Source organism: Pristiophorus japonicus, chromosome 12 (assembly GCF_044704955.1).
Source record: "Pristiophorus japonicus isolate sPriJap1 chromosome 12, sPriJap1.hap1, whole genome shotgun sequence".
Classification (NCBI taxonomy): Eukaryota; Metazoa; Chordata; class Chondrichthyes; family Pristiophoridae; genus Pristiophorus; species Pristiophorus japonicus.
In genome coordinates, this window is record NC_091988.1 from 121,787,072 (window position 1) to 121,806,148 (window position 19,077).

The 19,077-nt window shown below is 46.4% G+C and overlaps 1 protein-coding gene across 1 annotated transcript in view; it reads right to left on the reverse strand.

Annotated features, from left to right (window-relative positions):
- Window positions 1-473: 473 nt before the first annotated feature.
- Window positions 474-19,077, reverse strand: part of pltp (phospholipid transfer protein) — a 132,619-nt gene continuing 114,015 nt past the window's right edge. The window contains exon 15 of the mRNA XM_070895911.1: window positions 474-551. Coding sequence (XP_070752012.1) covers window positions 517-551 — 35 coding nt within the window. The 3' untranslated portion in view covers window positions 474-516. The remainder of the gene's footprint in view (window positions 552-19,077) is intronic.

The following is a 19,077-nucleotide window of genomic DNA, read 5'->3' on the forward strand; positions in this document are numbered from 1 at the left end:
TACAATCCCTTTTTCTGGCCCCTTAGTAGTTATGGGACAAGGCAGTTCCTCGGGCAATGTAGTGGTTCTTATGGGGCGCGGTGTCGGAGGAGGTGAGAAGCATACATACAATGATATTGCAGCCGCCCCCACCTCCTCGTAGTACCTACAGAGCCGCACTCCCTTTTTGCGGATGACTGATTGCTGGGACTGTCCCGGAGGCACGCAAATTATGCCGAAAGTACATTCATCGGGTCCTTTGACATCCCTCCATTTAATGCAGCTGCTCCTTTTACCCGTGGAGCACTGTACACATACACGGCTCTTATTAGGATTCACTTGTAACCATGCATTAAAATAAGTCCTGTCCTTGCTCCAATCCTTGGCTGCTGGGATGCACATTCCATCCGTTAAATTAAACAAGACTCCATAGTTCATATAGTTGTTTATTTCCTGAGTGCGCTGCAATCCGTTGGTATCATCCAGTGTTTCCATGGGTCTTGAGGTTCCCAGTATCATGAGTCCCCAGAGTCGAAGTCACCACTGCGGTCCCATCTTGGTGAGTGTTTTATCTGAAAATTTTAAACAGATAGCCTGGTCGTCACCAGGTGTTAGGTTCTGGTCTATTTGTATCGCTGTCACTCTGTGGAATCGAAGGTAAGGATTAGGTTAACCATATTCTTTATAGTCGTACCATCTCTATCACTTCATGTCCCTGTCTGGGCTGCCGTCGGTTTTGCGTTTGAGCCTGCTGTGCTCGAGCCTGCACGATGACCCATCTAAATATTATCCAAACTCCAATCAACACCAATGCCACCATTATTCCTCCAAACATCGCTGTCTGCTTTACCGTTAGGTTGGGTTTGTGCACTACACCTACCCACCGTGGGGTACATTGGCTCTATTGCCATAGGTGATGGTGCTATGGCTGCGCACTGCATTATCCGTCTAGTCCCGTTTTTTTAAAACATCTCTTCCAGCCTGTTTATCTTAGCTTTTAACTCTTGACCAGCTAGTTCCGCATTATTTTTATTCTGAATATCCCACCATTTCATCTGTCTGTCAGGTGAGTCTTCTTTATTTTATTAAGAAATCCAAATTAATAATGTCCAGTATAAAACAGCTGTCAATGGAAAGGGTTAACTCCTTTACAGGTTTGTAAAGCCTGATGTAATTACGTGACTTCACGTAATCATCCAAAAAATTTTTTTTTTCTTCAAGTCTTTGTGCCTTCAAAACTTGCTTAGAAATTAGGAATCCGTTAAAACAGCAGAAATCATTAGTAAAGCCGTCATAATAAAAGTCTTCTCATCAGGGAAGACGACATTTTAGAGTAAACTCCAATGTTTTCTTAACTTCTAATTCAAGTACTTGCCAAAGAATTTAAAAAAAAAATTGATTTAAAACGAGACCACACATTTTTAATAGCTATTTTGTTTACTGAAATTCAATTTTGTTTTTTTTTAAATTTCTTTCTCAGCACCAAATCTAAACTTCTGTGCCAGTTCTATTTTTTCTTTCTGTGCTGAGTTAGCATAGCTTAGATCTTTTCTTCTCGTTATTTTTATACATTCCAACATTTCGGGTTTTTTTTATGGTCCCGTTCACTGGGCAAATCTTGTGTTTTATTTCTCTCTCAGCACAAAATCGAAACATCCGTGCCAGTTCCATTTTCTATAAGAGTTTAAAAATTCAGTAAGATTCTCTAATACCCAGTTTTTTCTTTCTGTGCTGAGTTCGCATAGCTTAGATCTTTTCTCCTCGTTATTTTCAAAACTCTCCTGCTTGTTTAGACTGTTCGGGACTTTTCTTGATAAACACTGTCCATTTTGGAAATCTTTTCAAACTACATTGAAACTTTCTCATAATTTAAAATCATTATCAATGTAGAGTGTCTTTTACCTCCTCCAAAAAATTTTTTTTCCAATTAAACCAATATCTTTTTCACAGTCGATATCATCTAGTATTTAGTAAGTTATGTCTGTTTCCATCACAAACACCCCCCTTTTTTTTCTTCAACACCTAATTAGTGTGTTACATCCTTTTTTTTCAGATCTCCTTTCTTCAAATTAGGTTTTGTATTTTACATGGAGGGCTCGTGACTCCATAAATTTGTTAATTTAAAATCATTTGTTTACTTTCAAAGTGGCGTCTTTATCTTTTTCTTTTCTTCATAACTAGAATGGAGTCCAGCAATTAGGCTTTGAGGGCTGCTTTTCGTTATCTCAAAATGCTCCAGTTTCAAAGTCGTTAAAATGTCTCTTCTAAACTGCTAAAGCTTGCTGTTTTTAACATTTTTCAAAAGTCCCTTTTATACCTTCGCAGATAGCTCGCCACTCGCCCAGGAGTTTGACCTGATCCCTGAAGGTATTTCTAGATTGTTTCCAAACCTTTTAGTTTTATATCTCCTTTTTTCTTTAAGAGATCAGATTTAATTTAATAATTTTTTTTTGAATCCACCTCAGTATTTTGCTGTGCCTTCTCTGAATATCTCAAAATCCCAATTCAAACTTTGTAATTTCAATCTTTATTTAAAACTCTTTTTTTGAGCTAGAAGCTTTTTCTAAAAGGCATTCTTTATCTCATTCTGAGACTAAATTTATGTCTTTCAACCCAATGTAATCAATCATTGCATGTTTTCTTTCGACAAGTAAGTGAGCGTGTCAAATAAATTCTTTTTTTTTCAACCACCGGGACCATGTATTTTTTATCTTTTGCTCAACAAATCTATCCTTTGTACATTTCCTAGCTCCGTAACTGAATAAATCCACACCTGCGTTTCTAACTTAAAATGTCTTAAAACTTCCCACATACAGGACAACACTACAAAGGGTTAAAAAAAACTTTCACTCTGTTTAGAAAAGTGGGTGGAGCTAAAATAAACAGACAGTTGCATCCCTCTTCCAACCAGGCTTTCGGAAACATGAAAACATAAAAAAATTCATTCCGCAGTCAAAAAATCACACAAGGACTCTCAACGACAGACATTCACAAAAGTCTCTCTTCATTCAACAAAGCTTATTAAATTTTTTTTTTGGCCAGCTCTATTCTTGGATCCATACTTCACTTAAGATAATCACTATCAGGTTTTTTTTTAATTTCTTACATATTGATTTACTTCCTCTGTTAGTTTTACGTGGGCTCGCAGCATCAAAACTACTGCCTTTTCCTCTTTGTCTTTCTTTTCCTTCTCCCACCATTCCCTTTGATTTGCTGGCAGATCCTGAGGATCCCACCCTGCTCTAATCATTTTCTCGATTAGTTTCTTTTGTTTTTCCGCCAGGTGGCGGGTAAGGGACCCTTCTGGTCCCCACTCGAGGTTACTTGCTTTCGTGGCAATTCCTGGGTAGGACTAGAACCGTTAGGAATCTACTCTCAGAGGTCCGCTTTCTACCTAGCGTAACTTGTAGTAGACCGTCTCCTGGCTACTGTCAGGTCACAAGTTCTGCTGTTACACAAACTTATACAATTCTTAAAACGCGTTTAAGCAATTCCCGCAGTGCTCTACGTATCCTTAACGACTACCTACCACCGCTCTGCCCGTTGGTCCGACCCTGTTCACAGGTTTGGATTCCGTTAGCCGCTGTACATGGCTTGGTTCTACCCCGGGGTATATTTCAAATCACACTACTGGGTCTGGAAGATGTCTTTCGGTATCACGATCCCACGGTCCAAGTGTGTTCCCGGTACCTACTTAGTTCCTGGCCATCACGTAGGACAAAAGTCCTCTTAATTCAGGCTCAGGCTAGGTGTTTGAGATATTGGACCGTCTCCTCATGTCGATCAACCAGCATCCACATTCCGCACCCGTTATAAAATTTTGTTTAAGGTATACTCACCCGGTTTCTCCAAGAGCGTCAGCGATCCCGAAATCCTGTTCGTGACGCCACTGTTAGCGTGAATGTTTTCTCGGAAGAATCACTCAACACTCAGAGTCGGTTCCAACGCCAATGCGGCCTTTATTTTCACTAGCGGGGAGGAAGCCTCAGGACTGGATCCAGGCACTTCTCTCCGACGAACAAAGAAACTCATCGATATTTATATGTTTTACAATAGTTCTTTACAGTTACTCAGCCCACTTCGGCTGGACACAATCCAATCATTCCGATTATAGATTACATATAGGTTTCTTTAACCCAATAGAATTCTCCTGATATCTCAGGGGCTGTATGTTCGGTTTTTGTCAGCTCGGGCTGATTAATGACCTTGTTATGTGAGGTAGGTTCCCCCCTTATCTCTGTTCCTCGGGGCTCGGCTGTGTGAAGTCACTGATTATACCAGTGTACTATAATGGTTCGTTATAATTATCTTATATCCAAGGCATTCCTGGTAGTGGGCCTCACTAGGTCATTGCTCGGTCAGCCCTAGTTCATTACTTGACTAACTGAGTACCCATCATGCTTGGGCAGCCATTTTATATGTGGCCACTTTAAACCTATATGAGTTTAGATATATTCAGCAGGTGCCGAATGCCTACAACAGATGGTACCTCCCCAGAGTCCAGAGAATTTTGGTAGATTATAACGAATGCATCTGCTATAACTTCCGCCATCTCGTTTAATACCCTGGGATGCATTTCATCAGGACCAGGGGACTTATCTACCTTGAGATCCATTAGCCTGTCCAGTACTACCCCCCTAGTGATAGTGATTGTCTCAAGGTCCTCCCTTCCCACATTCCCGTGACCAGCAATTTTTGGCATGGTTTTTGTGTCTTCCACTGTGAAGACCGAAGCAAAATAATTGTTTAAGGTCTCAGCCATTTCCACATTTCCCATTATTAAATCCCCCTTCTCATCTTCTAAGGGACCAACATTTACTTTAGTCACTCTTTTCCGTTTTATATATCGGTAAAAGCTTTTACTATCTGTTTTTATGTTTTGCGTAAGTTTACTTTTGTAATCTATCTTTCCTTTCTTTATTGCTTTCTTAGTCATTCTTTGCTGTCGATTAAAATTTTCCCAATTTTCTAGTTTTCCACTAACCGTGGCCATCTTATACGCATTGGTTTTTAATTTGATACTCTCCTTTACTTCCTTGGTTATCCATGGCTGGTTACCGCCCTTCTTTTTCACTGGAATATATTTTTGTTGAGCACTATGAAAGAGCTCCTTAAAAGTCCTCCACTGTTCCTTAATTGTGCCACCATTTAGTCTGTGTTCTCAGTCTACTTTAGTCAACTCTGCCCTCATCCCACTGTAGTCCCCTTTGTTCAAGCATAATATGCTCGTTTGAGACACTACTTCCTCACCCTCAATCTGTATTACAAATTCAACCATACTGTGATCATTCATTCCGAGAGGATCTTTTACTAGGAGATCGTTTACTATTCCTGTCTCATTACACAGGAGCAGATCTAAGATAGCTTGCTCCCTTGTAGGTTCTGTAACACACTGTTCTAAGAAACAATCCCATATGCATTCTATGAATTCCTCCTCAAGGCTACCCCATGCGATTTGATTTGACCAAATGATATGTAGGTTAAAATCCCCCATGATTACTGCTGTTCTTTTTTCACATGCCTCCATTATTCCCTTGATTATTGTCCGCCCCACCGTGAAGTTATTATTTGGGGGCCTATAAATTACGCCCACCAGTGACTTTTTCTCCTTACTCTTTTTAATCTCCACCCACAATGATTCAACATTTTGTTCCTTAGAGCCAATATCATCTCTCACAACTGCCCTGATATCGTCCTTTATTAACAGAGCTACCCCACCTCCTTTCCCTTCTTGTCTATCTTTCCAAATTGTCAGATACCCCTGTATGTTTAATTCCCAGTCTTGGCCAACCTGCAACCACGTTTCTGTAATGGCCACCATTTGTAATGATTTGTGGCGTCAACTCATTTACTTTATTTCGAATGCTGAGTGCGTTTAGGTAAAGTGTTTTAATACTACTTTTTAAACCATGATTTTTAGTTTTGACCCCTCCTGCAGCCCCTTTACATTCATACGTATTGTCCCTTCCTATCACCTTGTGGTTTACACTTATCCCAGTGCTACTCTGCTCTGTTGCCTCCTGTCTTTTGCATCCTTTCTTGGGGTTCTGTTAATCTGAGCTCTCACCCACTCTAACTAGCTCAGAGCCCTCTCCTGGGTTCCCATCCCCCTGCCAAGCTCGTTTAAAGCCCTCCCAACCGCACTATCAAAACCACCCGCGAGAACATTGGTCCAGTCTCTGTTGAGGTGTAACCTGTCTGACTTGTACAGGTTGTACCTACCCCAGAAGCGGTCCCAATTGTTCAGGAAACTAAAGCCCTCCCTCCTACACCAGTGCCCCAGCCACGTATTTATCTGACTAGCCTTCGTATTTCTACCCTCACTAGTACGTGGCACTGGCAGTAATCCCGAGATTACCACCTTTGAGGTCCTGGCTTTCAATCTTACTCCTAGCTCCCTAAACTCAGCTTTCAGGACCTCACCCCTCTTTCTACCTATGTCGTTGGTACCAATGTGGACCACAACCACTGGGCTATTCCCCTTCCCTTCCCTCCCCAGAATGCCCTGCAGTCGCTCAGTGACATCATTGACCCTTGCACCAGGGTGGCAACACACCATCCTGATGTCACTTTTGCTGCCGTAGAAGCGCCTTTCTGCTTCCCTAACTATTGAATCTCCTATCACTATAGCCCTTCCCGTCTTCTTCCTCCCCCCTGTGCAGCTGAGCCACCCACGGTGCTGTGGACTTGGCCCTGGCTGCACTCCCCAGAGGCATCACCGCCCTCGCCAGTTGTCAGAATAGAATATAGTCAGGAGAGCGGAATAGCCTCAGGGGACTCCTGCACTACCTGCCTCGCCATACTCTTGTGTGCGATGGTCACCCATTCCCTATCCTCCTGTACCCTTTTAATCTGTGGGGGTGACCAACACCTGAAACGAGCTATCCACGTACCTCTCGTTCTCTCAGATGCTCCTCAGTGCCTCCAGTCCTCGCTCAAGCTCCGAGACTCGACGCTCGAGTTGGAGGAGCTGGAGACACTTCCTGTACATGTGATCATCCCCGTTGCGGGAAGCATCCAGGAATTCCCACATGGCACAGGTGTTGCATTCCGTTTGAACAAGCTGCCCTGCCATCCCATCAGTTACCCTTAAATTACCCAGCAAAAACACTGACTCCCACTACACACACTAAACAGCTATTTAGTAATTTATCCTCTTATCTAAGAGATATACTCACCAGCCGATCAGCCAACCACTTACAAGCTTGGCTGTCATGTCACTTTTTGATTTCTTGTCCCTCCTCCCGCACTGCTCGCTCACTGACTACCGCTGGGCCTTTGTCGGCCGCTGACCCCGGACTGCCGCTGGCGCTGCTCCTCCCCGCACTCTGACGTCACCTCTCAATTTCTCACCCCTCTATCTTTGTCTGCAGCTGGTTGGGTTGGTCTCTGGGCCTCCGTCTCCTACTCTCGCACTCCTTATCAGCTGCTTTAGTGTCAGCACTGGTAGGAAAAACAAGACAAAACAGCACCTGCCACCACCGCTTGCCCGAACTCACCCACTTATCAAACTCACAAATGCCACTCTATGCTGCTGCACTCCATGCTCTGCACGAGCTGCTTCTTTTTAAACTGTATCTAGGTCAGATGACTCACTACTAGTCAGTCATTTACAGAACTGGTTTTAACCAGCTGCTAATTGCCTCCTACTGGAGAGTTACCTTGTTTTTCTCTGCTTAAACCTGAAAGAATCCCAACTATTTAACTTTTCCCCTTTAAATTAAACTGCTACTTACTTAGAAGCTACTGGCAATTGCCACTAACAATTTACTCCAGCCTCCAAATGGTTTAAAGAGAATAACCCTTAAAACTCACCCACTTACCAAACTCACAAATGCCACTCTATGTTGCTGCACTCCGTGCATTCATCACCCTTGATGGTGGACTCTGAGACATCTGCGGACGTGCAGCTGCAGGCACGTGTGACCTGCCCTGTACATTACGATTCGAAAACAACATCACTTTGTTCACAGTACTTGTATGCTGAGAGATTTGCTTCGTATTGTCACTGGTGGCAATGAACACCTGGGCCATCACTATGGCCTTACTCAAGGCTGGGGTCTCTACAGTCAAAAGTTTGTGAAGTAGGGATTCGTGGCCAATGCCAAGTATGAAAAAGTCTCTGAGCATGTGCTCCAAATATCCTTCAAATTCACAATGTCCTGCAAGGCGTCTTAGCTCGGCGACATACTTCGCCACTTCCTGGCCTTCAGACCTTTTGTAGGTGTAGAACCAGAACCTCGTCATCAGAAATCATTTTCTTCGGGTTCAAATGCTCTCGGACCAGTGTGAACAAATCGTCATACGATTTCTCCGTGGGTTTCGCTGGAGTGAACAGATTCTTCATGAGGCCATACGTTGGTGCCTCACAGACAATGAGGAGGATCGCCCTTCGTTTGGCAGTGCTCTCTTCCCCATCTAACTCGTTGGCCACGAAGTATTGGTCGAGTCGCTCCACAAAAGTTTCCCAATCATGTCCCTCCGAGAATTTCTCCAGGATGCCCACTGTTCTCTGCATCTTTGGGTTTGCTATCTGTATCTCGTCGCCAGTTGTTGTGTATGGAGAAAGAGTCAGACTGAACACTGTGAGCTCAAAATAAAGTGTGACCTTAGTCTTTTATTGCAGGTCTCCAGAGTGCCTCTCCAACCTGTGAAGCCTCCTTAAATACCTGTGCTCCCAAGGGATTATGGGATCCCTTGGGACTCCAGAGGATGAGCCCTCTGGTGGCTGTACAGAGTAAATACAAGTTTACATATATAACAGACTCGACAACGTAGATGCAGAGAGGATGTTTCCCCTCGTGGGGAAATCTAGAACTAGGGGCATAGTTTCAGATTAAGGGGTCGCCCATTTAAAACTGAGATGAGGAGGAATTTCTTCTTTCAGAGGGTTGTAAATGTATGGAATTATCTGACCCAGAGAGCTGTGGAGGCTGGGTCATTGAATATATTTAAGGCGGAGATAGACAAATTTTTGGGTGATAAAGGAGTAAAGGGTTATGGGGAGAGGGCAGGGAAGTGGAACTGAGTCCATGTTTAGATCAGCCATGATCTTATTAAATGGTGGAGCAGGCTCGAGGGGCCAAATGGCCGACTCCTGCTCCTATTTCTTATGTTCTTATGTTCTTATGGTTGGTTCCTTGATGTATTGTGCTAGCAAACTGTCTCAAATGTATTCCATGAACTCGTCCTCCAGACTACCTTTGCCAATTTGGTTTTCCCAACTATATGAAGATTAAAGTCTCCTATGATTATTGTACCTTTTTTACAAGCTCCTATTATTTGCTCATTAATATTCTGTCCAACGGTACAGCTACTGTTTGGAGGCCTACAAACTACTCCCACCAGCGTTTTGTACCTCTTATTATTTCTTATCTTCATCCATACTTATTCTATTTGTTGATCTTCTGAGCCAAGATCCTTTCTCTCTACTGTCCTTACATCATCCTTTATTATCAGGGCTAGCCCTTCCTTTTTCATTCTGCCTGTCTTTTCGAAAAGTCAAGTACTGTGGAATATTTATTTCCCAACCTTGGTCACCTTGGAATCGTGTCTCTGCAATGGCTGTTAGTCAAAGCCATTTATCTCTATTTGTGCCACTGATGCATCTATCCTGTTACAAATGCTTTGTGCATTCAGGTAAATAATCTTTTGTTTTAACTTTTTTGAAATATTCCCTGCTTTCACCTCATTCGCTGATGCACTATTACTGTTGAACTCTCCGTCCTTTCCTATCACGCTCTGCTTATTTTGACCTAAATCACTACACTGCTCCATGGCCTTGACTTTTTTCTTTAGATTTCTAAATTTCCCTCAGCTGACCCCTCCCCCTTTTTTTAGTTTAAAGCTCCCAGTTATTCAATTCACCAGGACACTGGTCCCAGCCCGGTTTAAGTGGAGCCCGTCCCAACGGAACAGCTCCCTCTTTCCCCAATACCGGTGCCAGTGCCCCATAAACTGATCCCCTTCCCCCCACACCACTCTCTGAGGCATGTATTTAACTCTCTGATCTGCTTGTCCCTATGCTAATTTGTGTATGGCTCAGATAATAATAATCCAGAGTTTATTACCTTTGAGGTTCTGCTTTTCAAACCTAGCTCCTCAAACTCCCTTAGCAGAACTTCATTCCTCATTCTACCTGTGTTGTTGGTTTCTACGTGGTCCACGACTACTGGATCCTCCCCTTCCCACTCCAAGTTCTTCTCCAGCCGTGAGGAGATGTCTTTAACCCTGACACCGGGCAGGCAACACAGCCTTCGGAACTCAAAGTCCCGGCCACAGTGAACAGTATCTATCCCTCTGACTATACTGTTCCCTACCACTACAACATTCCTTTCCACTCCCCCTTGAATGGCCTTCTGGACCATGTGCTGTGATCAGTTTGCTCATCTACCCTGCAGACTTTGCCCTCATCCACACAGGCAGCAAGAACCTCATGCCTGTTGGACAAGGGCAAAGGCCAAGGCTCCTCCAGCACTGCACCTGGGGTCCTCTTACCTGCCTGAGTTGCAGTCACATCCTCCTGTCCCTGACCATTAAACAGTCCTGTACCACTAATGTAAGGGGTATGACTGCCTCCTGGATCAAAATGTCCAGGTAACTCTCCCCCTCCCTGATCCCCCGCAAAGTCTGCACCTCAGACTCCAGCTCAATAATTCTGAGCTGAAGTTCCTCAAGATGCAGGCCCTTACTGCAAACGTGGTTGTCCGGGATCACAATGCTCTCCACAAACTCCCACATGCTGCAGCTGTGGCACACCTCCTGCACTGCCATCCCTGTATAACAGAGGCTGGCTGTACTGAAAGTAGATAAATCACCAGGATCGAGTGGGATGCATCCTCGGATGCTGAGGGAATTGAGGGCAGAAATCACGGAGGTACTGGCCATCCTGTATTCTCTCTTGGTTGTACCCCAACTAATACCGTACTATTTCTTACTTTTGTGCTCCCGGCCTCTCTCAATCCCTTGAGCACTTTATTTCCACTTTGTAATGTTACATCCTGGCACATATCCCCCTGCCAGCTTAGCTTAAACCCTCCACAACAACACTAGCAACGCCCCCCACCCCCCCACCACAAGGATATTGGTTCCGGCTCTGTGATGTGCAACCTGTCCGGCCTGTATAAGTCCCACCTCCCCCAGAACTGGTCCCAATGTCCCAGGAATCTGAAACCCTCCCTCCTGCACCATCTCTCCAGCCATGCATTCATCTGCACTATCCTCCTATTTCTATACTCAGTAGCACTGGGACCGGGAGTAATCGGGAGATTACTACCTTTGAGGTCCTGCTTTTTAATCTCTTTCCTAGCGCCCTAAAATCTGCCTGCCTACGTTGTTGGTACCAATATGACTTCTGGTTGTTCACCCTCTCCCCTCAGAATGTCCTGCAGCCGCTCAGTGACATCCTTGACCCTGGTACCAGGGAAGCAGCATACTATCCTGGAGTCATGTCTGCGGCCGCTGACTATTGAATCCCCTACCACTATTGCTCTCCCACTCTTCTTCCTCCCCCCGTACAGCTGAGCCACCCGTGGTGCCACAATCTTGGCTCTGGCTGTACACCCCAGATGAACCCCAGATCAGTACTCAGAATCGAATACTGGTTGGAGAGTGAGATGCACTCAGGGAACTCCTGCACTGCCTATCTAGTCCTCCATTTCTGTCTGGTGGTCACCCATTCCCTCTCTAGCTGCACACTCTTAAGCTGCGGGGTGACCACCTCCTGAAACGTGCTTTCCACAGAGTGCTCAGCCTGCCCTTTTTTGGGATATGTGGAACATTTTTTGTGCCAGTCCTATGCAGGTCCCCTCCCTCACCTCTTTTTCCGGTATGTTGATGATTGTTTCAATGCCGTTTCCTGCTCTTGCCCTGAACTTGAAAATTTCATTCACTTTGCTTCCAATTTCCAACCCTTCCCTCACATTCACATGGTCCATCTCCCACTATTCCCTTCCTTCCCTCGACTTCTCTGGCTCCATTTCTGGGGATAAGCTATCGACAAACGTTCACTGACTCCCACAGCTACTTGGACTATACTTCCACCCACCCCGCTTCCTGTAAGGACTCCATTTCATTCTCCAGTTTCTCCGTTTCCACTGCAGCTGTTCTGACGAAGCCACCTTTCACACCAGTGCTTCCGATATGTCTTTCTTTTTCCTCACCCGAGGAATCCTTTCCACTATGGTTAACATGGCCCTCGACCGTGTCTGTCCCATTTCCTGCACCTCTGATCTCTCTCCTTCCCCTCCCTCCCAGAATCACGATAGGGTTTTCCTTGTCCTCACCTCTCATCCCCCAAACCTCCACGTTCAACGGATCATCCTCCGCCAATTCCACCTCCAGCGCGATACCACCACCAAGCACATCGTGCCCTCCCCTTTCTGCATTCTGAAGGGGACCGCTCCCTCTGCGACACACTGTCCCTTCCACAGTCACCCCCAGCACCCCCTCCCCTTCCCACGGCACCTTCCCGTGCAAGCGCAGGAGATGCAACACCTGCCCTTTTACCTCCTCCCTTCCCACTGTCCAGGGCCCCAAATACTCCTTCCAGGTGAAACAGCGATTTACTTGTACTTCTTTCAATGTAGTATACTGTATTCGCTGCTCACGATGTGGTCTCCACTACATTGGGGAGACCAAGTGTAGATTGGGTGACCGCTTTGCGGAGCACCTCCATTCAGTCCGTGAGTGTGACCCTGAGCTTCCGGTCGCCTGTCACTTTAATTCCCCGCTCCACTCCCACTCTGACCTCTCCATCCTCGGTCTCCTACACTGTTCCAATGAAGCTCAACGTAAGCTCGAGGAACAGCACCTCCTCTTTCGATTAGACACTTTACAGCCTCTGGATTCAACATCAAGCTCAACAATTTCAGACCATAACCCCTACCCCCATTTTATCAGGCGGCAGCTGTTTATGATTCTGCCATTCCCATTTGCAACATTTAATCTCTCCTGCCTCCCACCCTTTCACAGACCGTCCCTTTTGTTCTTTCCTCCCCTCCCCCTTTCCCTGCCTCTGTACCGGCTTAAAATCTGTTACATCTCTAACTTTCCAGTTGTGACACAGGGTCTCAGGCCTGAACGGTAACGGTTTCACGGATGAGTGTTTCCAGCACTTTCTGATTTTGTTTCAGATTCTAGTATCCGCAGTATTTTGCGAATGAACAAACAGTCTTACTGTCAGGTTAGGTTTGTACTGGAAAACAGCGAAAGGAGAGTTTGGAAACATTATTTAAACTAAAGTGTTGGGGAGAACAGTGCGTCTAATATGCTGACTGTGCAGCTTTGTGAGTTAACCCCGTACATGCTGAACCTTGAACTACAGAAATATTGGGACTGATTTTCAACTTGCCACCTGGCATTGTGGATTGCCCACGCAATGGACATGAAAATGTACAGTGTACTTGGACCAGCGGGAATACAGTGCACAACAGGGAGGCAGACCGCTACTTTTCTGCTAAATAGTTTAGGAGCTCTGTAAGCACTGGGCTGTACCTAGTATTGTGTTCCGAACACAGATGAGACTGCACACAGGGAAGTTAAAGTAACAGTGACCTCAGTCTTTATTAAGACACTCTAGAGTGAGGAACAGGCCTTAGGGGCAGGATAATATACAGTGCTCCCAAGGGATGCTGGGATCCCTTGGGACTTCAGGGGATGCGCTCCCTGGTGGCGAAACATGGGAGTGCATGCTTTACAGATACACAACATCACTCCCCCCCTGGAAAATCAAAGTGAAAACTATTTACAAGGTGAGGCGGTCGGGAGCCTTTCTTTCCCTGGTGGACCGCCTCGGTACAAATGTATGTTCTGGTGTGTTGGCTGTGCCCTCGCTGGGCTGGTGTGTTGTTGGCCCTGCAGGGCTGGTGGGTGAGCCTGGCCTTGCTGGGCTGTTGGGCGTGATGGGTTAAATTTCCTGGTCCGAGGTGGTGTCGTTGATCCTTTGGGTGTGTGTTGTGGGCTCGAAAAAGGTGGTGTCTGCTGTGGGTTGTTCAGGGCAGTCTGTGAATGCAGCCTCGTTTGGTCCAGGTGCTTTCTGCAAATTTGTCCATTGTCTAGTTTGACTACAAACACCCTACTCCCTTCTTTAGCTATCACCGTGCCCACGATCCACTTGGGACCATGTCCATAGTTTAGCACATGCACAGGGTCATTCAGATCAATTTCCCGTGACACAGTGGCGCGATCATTGTTTACATTTTGTTGCTGCCGCCTGTTCTCTACCTGATCATGCAGTTTGGGGTGAACCAGTGAGAGTCTGGTTTTAAGTGTCTTTTTCATGAGTAGCTCAGCCGGGGGCACCCCTGTGAGCGAGTGGGGTCTCGTGCGGTAGCTGAGCAGTACTTGGGACAGGCAAGTTTGGAGTGAGCCTTCTGTGACTCGTTTAAGGCTCTGTTTGATGTTTGTACTGTCCGCTCTGCCTGCCCATTGGAGGCTGGTTTAAACGGGGCCGAGGTGACATGTTTGATCCCATTGCGGGTCATGAATTCTTTAAATTCGGCACTGGTGAAACATGGCCCGTTGTCACTGACCAGTATGTCAGGCAGGCCGTGGGTGGCAAACATGGCCCTCAGGCTTTCAATGGTGGTGGTGGCAGTGCTTCCCGACATTATTTCACATTCAATCCATTTTGAAAAAGCATTCACCACCACCAGGAACATTTTACCAAGAAACGGGCCCACATAGTCGACATGGATCCTCGACATGGGTCTGGAGGGCCAGGACCACAAACTTAGTGGTGCCTCTCTGGGCGTGTTGCTCAACTGAGCACACACACTGCATTGCCATACACAGGACTCTAAGTCAGAGTCGATACCGGGCCATCACATGTGGGATCTGGCTATCGCTTTCATCGTTACTATACCCGGGTGTGTACTGTGGTGATCCGAGATGAACGTCTCCCTGCCCTTTTTGGGTAGCACTACGCGGTTACCCCACAGCAGGCAGTCTGACTGAATAGACAGCTCGTCCTTTCGCTGCTGGAATGGCTTGATTAGCTCTTGCATTTCAAGGCGGATGCTGGCCCAGCTCCCATGCAATACACAGTTTTTTTACGAGGGACAGCAGAGGAACTTGGCTGGTCCAAGTCCTAATCTGGCGGCCCGTGACAGGTGATTTATCATTTTCAAACGCTTCAATGACCATCAGCAAGTCTGTGGGCTGCGCCACCATCAACAAGTTTGCAGGCTGCGCCATTTCCACCCCTGTGGTGGCCAATGGTAGCCGACTGAGAGCATCCGCACAGTTCTCAGTGCCTGGCCTGTGGCAGATGGTATAGTTATACGCTGATAGCGCGAGTGCCCACCTTTGTATGCGGGCTGAGGCATTAGTATTTATTCCCTTGTTTTCAGCGAACAGGAATATGAGGGGCTTGTGATCGGTTTCCAATTCAAATTTGAGGCCAAACAGGTACTGGTGCATTTTCTTTACCCCGAACACGTGCGCTAATGCCTCTTTCTCAATCATGCTGTAGGCCCTCTCGGCCTTAGACAAGCTCATGAAGGCATAGGCGACAGGTTGAAACATCCCCGCAATATTAGCTTGTTGTAATACATACCCGACTCCGTACGAAAACGCATCACATGCTAGCACAAGTCTTTTACACGGGTTATACAATACAAGCAGCTTGATGGAACATAAAATGTTTCTGGCTTTCTCAAAAGCAATTACTTGTTTTTTTTCCCCATACCCAGTTCTCACCTTTACGCAATAACACATGTAGGGGCTCTAAGAGGGTGCTTAACCCTGGTAGGAAGTTACCAAAATAGTTGAGGAGTCCCAGGAATGACCGCAGCTCCGTGACGTTCTGTGGCCTGGGCACATTCCTGATAGCCTCTGTCTTGGCGTCTGTAGGCCGAATCCCATCCGTCGCAATCTTTCTCCCCAAAAACTCCACTTCTGTTGCCATGAAGACACATTTCGACCTCTTCAGCCGCAGCCCTATGCGATCCAGTCGCTGGAGGATCTCCTCCAGGTTTTGTAGGTGATCGACGGTGTCCCGACCTGTGACCAATATGTCGTCCTGAAAAACCATCGTGCGTGGTACCGACTTGAGTAGGCTCTCCATGTTTCTCTGGAAGATCGCTGCAGCCAACCAAATTCCAAACGGGCATCTGTTGTAGATGAACAGTCCCTTGTGCGTGTTGATGCAGGTGAGGCCCTTCGAAGACTCCTCCAGCTCCTGCGTCATGTAGGCCGAAGTCAGGTCGAGCTTGGTGAATGTCTTGCCTCCTGCCAGCATCGCAAATAGGTCGTCTGCCTTAGGTAGTGGGTATTGATCCTGTAGCGAGAAACGATTAATAGTTACTTTATAATCGCCGCAAATCCTGACACCGTGCCATCACTTTTGAATACTGGAACAATCAGGCTGGCCCACTCACTGAATTCCACTGAGGAGATGATGCCCTCGCGCTGCAGCCTGTCCAGCTCGATTTCCACTCTCTACCTCATCATGTGAGGTCCCGCTCGCGCCTTGTGGTGAATGGGTCATGCCTCTGGGACCAAGTGGATTCGCACCTTCACCCCAGAAAAGTTTCCAATGCCTGGCTCAAAAAGGGAAGGAAATTTGTTAAGAACCTGGGTACATGAGGCCTCATCGACATGTGATAGCGCTCGGATGTCATCCCAGTTCCAACAGATTTTGCCCAGCCAGCTCCATCCAAGCAGTGTGGGGCCATCGCCCGGGACAATCCAGAGTGGCAGTTCATGCACCGTGCCCTCGTAGGTGACCCTGACCATGGCGCTGCCCAGGACAGTGATGAGCTCTTTGGTGTACGTTCTCAGTTTCGTGGATGGGGCCCAGGGCTGCCTTGTTGCATCACAGTCTCTCAAACATCTTTTTACTCATGATGGATTGGCTAGCACCAGTGTCCAGTTCCATGGCTACGGGTAAGCCATTCAATTTTACATTCAGCATTATAGGTGGACATTTCATCGAAAATATATGCACCCCGTGTACTTCAGCATCTGCCTCCTCTCTCTGAGGTCCGAAATTGCTTTGATCCACCATGGACCGATCTTCCTCTGCCACGTGGTGGTTAGCAGGTTTTGCAGAGCTTGCAGCTCATCTGCAAGCTCGTTGGAGGTGCCCCATTGTTCCACAGCTTTTGCAAACATACCCTTTGAAGCGGCATGAATAGGCTGAATGGAAGCCTCCACAACACCAACAAGGTGTGAATTGCCTTGCATTCATCCGTTGTTGCGGACTCTGAGTCATCTGGGTCACCTGAGGCCTGCTGGCAGTTGCAGACTCGTTGTTTCTGCCCTGTACATTTCTGCTCGCAAACACAGTTCCAGTTAATTTATGAACATTGCTAGCACTTGTGTGCTGAGAGATTTGTTTGGTGGACATAAACGCCTGTGCTATCGCAATGGCCTTACTGAGGGTCGGTGTCACTGCAGTCAAAAGTTTTCGTAGGATGGTCTCATGGCCAATGCCCAGTACAAAAAATTATCTGAGCATTTGCTCCAGGTAGCCATCAAACTCATATTGTCCTGCAAGTCACCTTAGCTCGGCGACGTAGCTCGCCACTTCCTGACCTTCAGATCGCTGGCACGTGTAGAACCGGTACCTTGCCATCAGCATGCTCTCCATCGGGTTAAAATGCTCCCGAACCAGTGTACACAGCTCCTCATACAACTTATCTGTGGGTTTCACCGGAGCCAGAAGATTCTTCATGAGACTGTAGGTCGGTGCCCCGCAGACCGTGAGAAGGACCGCTCTCCTTTTTGCAGTGCTTCCTTCTCCGTCCAGCTCGGCTACAAAATACTTGTCTAGCCGTGCAACATAGGCTTCCCAGTCCTCACCCTCTGAGAACTTCTCCAGGATGCCCACAGTTTGCTGCATCTTTGCGTTGGATTCATATCCTCGTCGCCAGTTATTGAGTTCCTAACACAGATGAGACTGCACACAGGGAGGTTAAAGTAACAGTGACCTCAGTCTTTATTAAGACACTCCAGAGTGAGGAACAGGCCTTAGGGGCCGGCTTATATACAGTGCTCTCAAGAGATGCTGGGATCCCTTGGGACTTCAGGGGATGCGCTCCCTGGTGGCGGAACATGGGAGCGCATGCTTTACAGATACACAACACCTAGGGTTGCTAAATCTGGTTGGACGTATTCCTGCAGGTATTGTCACATGACCCTTCTGCTTCCAACTACCCCAGCCCCAAGTTCCTGCCATTTGTCACCCAACATACCCATCACCCCGACGCACCATGCACCATCCGCTCACCTCAATCTATATTAACGACTTGGAAGAAGGGACTGAGTGTAACGTAGCCAAGTTTGCTGACGATACAAAGGTGGGAGGAAAAGCAATGTTTGAGGACACAAAAAATCTGCAAAAGGACATAGGCAGGCTAAGTGAGTGGGTAAAAATTTGGCAGATGGAGTATAACGTTGGAAAGTGTGAGGTCGTGCACTTTGGCAGAAAAAAAATCAAAGAGCAAGTTATTATTTAAATGGAAAAAGATTGCAAAGTGCTGCAGTACAGCGGGACCTGGGGGTACTTGTTCATGAAACACAAAAGGATAGTATGCAGGTACAGCAAGTGATCAGGAAGGCCAATGGAATCTTGGCCTTTATTTCAAAGGGAATGAAGTATAAAAGCCGGGAAGTCTTGCTACAGCTATACAGGGTATTGGTGAGGCCACACCTGGAATACTGCGTGCAGTTTTGGTTTCCATATTTATGAAAGGGTATACTTGCTTTGGAGGCAATTCAGAGAAGGTTCACTAGGTTGATTCCGAGGATGAGGGGGTTGACTTATGAGGAAAGGTTGAGTAAGTTGGGCCTCTACTCATTGGAATTCAGAAGAATGAGAGGTGATCTTATCGAAATGTATAAGATTATGAGGGGGCTTGACAAGGTGGATGCAGAGAGAATGTTTCCACTGATGGGGGATACTAGAACTAGAGGGCAGCATCTTAGAATAAGGGGCCGCCCATTTAAAACTGAGATGAGGAGAAATTTCTTCTCTGAGGGTTGTAAATCTGCGGATTTCGTTGCCTCAGAGAGCTTTGGAAGCTGGGACATTGAATAAATTTAAGACAGAAATAGTTTCTTAAACAATAAGAGGATAAGGGGTTATGGGGAGCG